The sequence below is a fragment of the Spermophilus citellus genome (genome assembly GCF_964194105.1).
Source record: "Spermophilus citellus genome assembly, chromosome: 6".
NCBI classification, from domain to species: domain Eukaryota; kingdom Metazoa; phylum Chordata; class Mammalia; order Rodentia; family Sciuridae; genus Spermophilus; species Spermophilus citellus.
In genome coordinates, this window is record NC_138187.1 from 83033194 (window position 1) to 83039887 (window position 6694).

General features: G+C 40.0%; 1 protein-coding gene across 8 annotated transcripts in view; it reads right to left on the minus strand.

Annotated features, from left to right (window-relative positions):
* ABI1 (abl interactor 1) overlaps positions 1–6493 on the minus strand; it is a 99874-nt gene extending 93381 nt beyond the window's left edge. For 6 of the 8 annotated variants that reach the window (XM_081298589.1, XM_081298585.1, XM_081298588.1 and 3 more), the window contains exon 1: positions 6234–6493. In XM_081298589.1, coding sequence (XP_081154715.1) covers positions 6234–6350 — 117 coding nt within the window. In that variant the 5' untranslated portion in view covers positions 6351–6493. The remainder of the gene's footprint in view (positions 1–6233) is intronic. The other 2 variants (XM_081298584.1, XM_081298582.1) reach the window with 1 other exon arrangement.
* Between the last annotated feature and the right edge of the window lie 201 nt (positions 6494–6694).

Below are 6694 nucleotides of genomic sequence, written 5' to 3' on the forward strand. Positions count from 1 at the left end.
GGCCCCTGGCATTTTGCCAGAAGTAATGGTTGAAAGGCTAGCCATTAAGATGATGATATTAAGTTAAGCTGTCTATAACTGCTGTGACTGGATGATGCTGAATTGAAACAGGCTGTGTATTCAATTGTATATTAGACCTTTACTGTCCGCCTTGGGGGCTGGCTACTTTGGAGTTCCTGCTGAGTTCTCTTGGGTTCCGAGAGTGAATGTGCTCCAAGCCCAGTGATGTTCTGGGAGAGTTCCCAGGGTAGTTCAGGTTGGTGTGTGGTGTTTGGGGGAGTTCAGAAATAAAATTTGTTCCTGCTTGAGTGGCTCATGATTTGTGCCCAGCCAGACTGCGGCAATGATACACTGACTGTTAACTCACAAATGTCTAATTACTGCAAGATAATTTAATATAAATAGCCAGACCTTCAGTTGCCCAAATATCTCTTTTCCACCACAAGGAATATATCTCAACTATCAGAAATGAACAGGAGAAAGCAGAAGCACCTAAGAGGAATTAGAAGTGTCAATTTCCTAACAACTTTCCAAAAGAATGAAACACACTGACGTGGAAGATTTAAACAAACTAAAGTACCATATGTAAAACTCTTATTGGTATTAAAGTTATAAAAGGACAAAGAGAATATTAGTTTTATGCAAACTTCTAAATAATATATACCCTAAAAAATATTCAGTATTTGGTTTGGGGTTGTGACTCAGAGGTATAGTGCTCACCTAGCATGCGTGAGGCACTGGGTTTAATCCTCAGCATCACGTAAAAATAAAATATATTATGTACACCTACAACTAAAAAATAAATGTTTAAAAAAATTATAAAAATAAATTCAGTATTCTTTGAGAGTATTTCTAGCAAGAATCGATAAGATATCCCATGGTATGGACTTTCTTAAGAAGTAATATGCTGGGTCATATCCTGCTCTACCCAAGCCAGTTTGATGATTGACAACAGCATTAATAAACATGTTGAAACATGGTATGTGTCATTTTAACAATTACCTGAGGATCTTCTATAAAATTAACTAAACCCCTGTTTACTTCATTTACATATCCCATTGCACCTCTTAACTTTGGTATTCACTGCTTTACTCAAACTCCAAAGAGCAATCCTAAGTATTCTAACTTGCCTGTGTGTCCTAATCTCCTCAATCATTTTGACCCCTTCCTCAAATCCAATGTGTATGGAAATCAGAACTATCAAAAATATTTTAAGGACTGGGGATACAGTTCAGTTGGTAGAGTGCTTGCCTGGCATGCACATGGCCCTGGGGTTCAATGCCCAACGCGCGCACACATATACACACAAATATATACATATGAAAAAATATATATTATATATATATAAACACACACACGACTTTTTGTTAATTTCTAATTCTACAAATTTTCTTACCTAATTACAAATGAATCAGAATAGGGAAAAAACAAGCAGAGACGCATAGAAAGAAAAAAAATCCATGGGGCTCAGTGAAAAACTAGCCTTCAATTCCTACAGTCAACACTTTCATCATTTGGAGATCTTACAAGTAAGTCTCCAAATTACAAACTTTGTTATATTTGCAACTTAAAGTTGTTAGGTTGCCAGACTTGACCAAGAATCTATTTACTCCATGACATTGCTGAACTAATCTGAGTTCTAGACTCATTTGTCTGGAAACAATGTGACATGAAAAAAGCATAATCTCTGGAGTCTGTCAGAATTAGACAGAAATCCTGTCTGCCAGTTACTAACCATATGACCAAACAAAATTTATTGAATTTTCCAAATTCTAAGTTCCTCATCTGTGGGAGAGCACTCCTATCATGGAGAGTTTGTAAGGATTAGTATAAATATCTGCTGTGACAGATTAGGTACTCAATAAATAGTATCAATTACAGTTGGCCCTTCTTACCTATGGGTTCAGCCACCAAAGAGTAGACCAAACCCTGATCCAAAATAACCTGGGGAGGAGGGGGACCTATATCTGTACCAAACATGTACAGATTTTTTTTCTTGTCATTATTCCCTGTACAGTATAATCACAAATCATTTACATTGTATTCTGTATTGTAAATAATCAAGAAATGATTAAAAGCATATGGAAGGATGTGTGATGATTATATACAAATACTACATTGATTCATATAAGGGACTTAACATCCAGGGACTTTGGCATCCTAGGGAGTCCTACATCCAATTACTAATGATCACTTACCTGCTTTCCAAAATTAAAGAAATGACTGATTATATTATTACCCCTGCTGTTCTCTATTATCCTCTTCTTATTTTTTAAATCCCCTATATTACAATAAGCACACTATTTAGGATTTATTAAAAGGAATTTAGAATTTGGAAAACTGAAAATCTGGGTTTGATTCCAGGCACTGTTTCATACAAACTGTTAAACTTTAGGCTAGATATTCAATGTCTCTAAACCTAGATAATTGATTTGTCAACAAAAATTTAAAAACAGGTGGGCACCTGATGTATACCTGTAATCCCAGTGGTTTGGGAGGCTGAGACAAACTTTCTCAAGTTCAAAGACAGCCTCAGCAAAAGTAAGGCACTGAGCAACTCGGTGATACTCTATTTCTAAATAAATTACAAAATAGGGCTCTGTGGATGTGGCTCCGTGGTTGAGTGCTGCTGAGTTCAATCCCCAGTACTCCCCGAAAAAAAAATTTTTTTAAAGGAGAGAAAGGGGCAACATTTCTCCCTCTCTCTCTTACACACACACACACACACACACACACACACACACACACCATAGTCTTCAGCTACTAGGAAGGATGAAGCAGGAAATTCACTTAAACCCAAGAGTATAAGATCAGGCTGGGCAAAAAAGATTTAGTTTCCAAACAGAAAAAGAAAGGGTGAAGGAGAAACATATAAGTGACAATTTATAAACTGACATACACTGTACAATATCTGAAAGGGAAGCTTTTACCAACTCCAAAATGGTCCTGCTCAAAAATTACCTGCATTCCAAAATCAAATGCACATAACTAAGTAAATGTCATGTGAGTTGAGTAAAGTAAGCAAAACTACCTAGCTCACAGTAATAATATGACTAATGATTAGAACATACTTGTTAACCCAGATGATGCTCTTGTTGGTGGAATTCCAGTCAGACATATTAAATTAAAAAGTTAAACTGTATGGAAGACATTTTGTTCTTATCCAATACAGCAATCTGCTTCCTGGGAAGCCTTTCTTAAACAATTTCTATTCCACTTCACTTAGCTTTCTTTCCCTCCTATTCCCCAAAATAGTTTTCATAGCAAAGGGACTAAGAACTCTAAAGTGGAGCAAAGAAAATTAGCTAAATGTGTTCAGGTTAAGGAATAACTGTACTTGACATAATCTAACAGAAAAAAATCAATGTGATATCAAAAAGATGTAAGTCGTGGCTGGGGTTATAGCTCAGTGGGGGGGGGGAGTGCTTGCCTTGCACATGTGAGGCACTGAGTTTGATCCTCAGCACCACATAAAAATAAATAATAAAATAAAGGTACTGTGTGTCCACCTACAACCAAAAAATATATTGAAAAAAATATATGTAAATGGCAAAGAATTCTCTACTTGTCTACATAAAAACCTTCTACTTTTAATACTATTTTCCTCATAACTTTAAATCCCTGTCCTTTTTAAGAACAGTGGAATATTGAGAAATTCTGCTATTAGTATTATAATTTAATAATTAAGAGTCAATGAAACCCAAAGACCCAAAATGCCCAATTAAAATGAATTCTCAAGACAAAAATCATCCAACCAATAATTTAACTGAGTATTTTTTTTTAAATTCTCAAAACATAAGTGATTATATACTTTCTCTAAAAGGAGGTATATTTGTCTATATTTATTTACAACCCAATCATAATCACAGAAAGGATATAGAAAGACCTCAGTAGACATCCAAATGGATATTTCTAATACTATTTGTTCCTCATTCACAGTACCAGTGTCAGCAGCACTACGTACCACAAGAACATCCACATCATTTTCTGAGCTTGTCTGAACCTGACCCTCTCCAAGCCCCTTAGGAAGGCAACTAGTGACATGGATCATAAAGCCCAAAGTTTAAAGGTAGTGCAATAATCATTGCTGTGTGTGAATTTCATTTCCTTACTCCCCAGTCAGATCAGAATAATTCAGGTTTAGAATCACCAAAAAAAGTCTGGGGCCACTGACAGTAATTCTTGGCACCATGTCAACATTTTTAGTGACACATGAGAAATAACTTCTATTAATCAAGGATATTATCATTTAAGTTTTAAAGTGCTTCTAAGTTACATGTTAACAGCAGGAGGAGAAAAGGAAAGGTGCCTGAGTGAGGGGGAAAAAAGTACTGCAGCCTACAACTATATGAAAAATAAACAGTCAACAGACAGGTTAAAACATGTTATAGTTACCAACAGTTGCCAACATGCAGCATTACCACACCATAAACTTGTCAGATTTCCCAATATGCAAAACAAGGAGGCACCCTTAATGAAGTACTTATCTGCTGACTTCTACAAAGAAATAACTTTTCTAAAATGAGAGCAATTTAACTTCCCATGTTTGCCCTTTCAGAACCTTTCAAACTTTCAGCAAATTAAGGTTCACCTCAACTGCAAGGCTTTTCAAGTTAAGTTGAATGGAGAATGGCACATTTCTAATACCAATAAACTAAAAGATCACTTTTCTATTTGCAAACTACATCCACATTTCTTCAAGACTGAAAAGGCCAAATATAAAGTTTGCAAAAACAAGTAAAATAGTAGGCATAGCAGGCATTCAACAAGTTTACTTATCAGTAGAATTCCTAAAGTAAAAGCTTGAAAAAAGTCATGAAGAGAAATTCCTAGTAGTGTTACTGAAGATACAATGTCACTAATATGGAAACAGAAATATTCAAAATATTCTGAAAACAGTTATCTTCCTCTAAAAATAAAGAGGAAATGCATTCGCCAACAGAAACTACTGGTTCTTAAAAATGATAATCACATGGGAGGCACTTCTATAAATACTTTAGATCAAAACTGCAATAACCCCAACCTTTCAAACCAAGGTTGGTCTTTCCTTAAAAAACGAATTTTGATGCCATTATAATGACACAAAGGACTCTGCTACTTTATTTGCTTCTACTGCGAACTGTTAGTTTACATAAAGATCTACAAATCAAACTACCACACAATTCACTTCCAGTCACAAAAATAAAAACAAGCGTCTGTCATAGCTAAGGTTCCAAGAATTTTCTGATAAAATAACAATAGCAGGTATTTTGCATTGTGGTTCAAAGAATAACTAAATATGTTTGGAAATCTATTTGGATTCATAATTCTATACATTTACTTCGATCAGAAAGAGAAACCTCAGAAAATAAGCAGCCGGAGAGGACACCTCTCTATTTTAAGTTACTCACGAAGCTAACAGCTCAAAAACTTTGGGGAGGAAGACAGAAGATTTAAGTCATTTATCCTAATAGTTAGGAATACTTGATGCTTTATAACGAGAATACATCATCGTAAGGCGGAAGTGAAAATGATGAGAAGGGGGGAAAACCCCGACTTGCAAAAGGACCAACAGATTTACTAACCTTCAATTAAAGGAATTTTAAGATTAACTTCTCGCAAACGCCCTCCCTCACTCCCCACACCCGCTTCCTTCTCTCCTCGGGGAGGTCCGTGTAAAGTGACTCATGACAAATTTTCTTTAAAAAAAAATAAATAAATAAAAGACACACCCTCCGGGCTGAACTGACATAATCGCCCCCACCGCACCCTCGTCGGATACACACCCCGCTTTTCCTCTGTCTTTGGCCGCTTCTCCCTGCCCTTTCCTCTCCCCTCTCCCGGTCCCAGAACCGTCTCGGGGCGCAGAGGCGGAGGGCGGCAGCTGGGGTCTCCAGGACGCACGCCCGTCGGACGGGAGGCGGCCGGGGGCCGAGCCCTCAGGGAGGCGGACGCCAGGGGGGCGCCGGACTGCGCCGCCGGCGGGTTCCCGGCTCCCTCGCCCATTTTCTCCCACCCCTCGGGTCGGCTTCCATCCCCACAGCCACTTCCTGTATCGCAGCCGCTCCCTCAGCCCGGCCACTTGCCCTCTGCCCAGCAGGGCTGGGACTGGGGCTACGGCTAGGGCTGGAGTTGAGGCAGCGGCTGAGGTTAGGGCAGCTCCCCACCCCGCCCAGTGGGCTGGTCACTCCGGCGGCCGGCGGCGGGTCCTCGGCCGGGCCAGCGCCCGCTGCCCGCCCGCCCGCGCTCCTCACCTGTATGTAGTTGTTTTCACAGTAGTCCGCCACCCGGGTCAGGTTTTGGTAACTCTCTATCAGAGCCCTCTTGCCAGATGGAATCTCCTCCTCTAGTAACATCTGCAGCTCTGCCATTTTCCACCCCTCTGCATCGCTTCCTCTCGCGTTAAAGAGACAGAGGCAGCAAGGTCCGCCGAGGCTCGGAGCACCTCACAGCCCGGATACAAACCGCCTACCCGCCCTCCCGCCTGGTATTGTGGGACAGCACCTCCTCCTCTTCCTCCTCACTCTCTCCACCCCCCTCCACCCACTTCGCGCAGCCGCCTGAACCTTGTTCTCTCGCGAGCTTTCCTTCCTCCCGCCCCCCCCTTCAAAGCGGGACTTTTTTTTTCTTGTGGCACGGCCTTCTGGGAATTGTAGTCTCTTGTAGGCTAGCGTCCCATCACAAGCGCGTGCGTTCAGGGGACCTCCGAAAACGA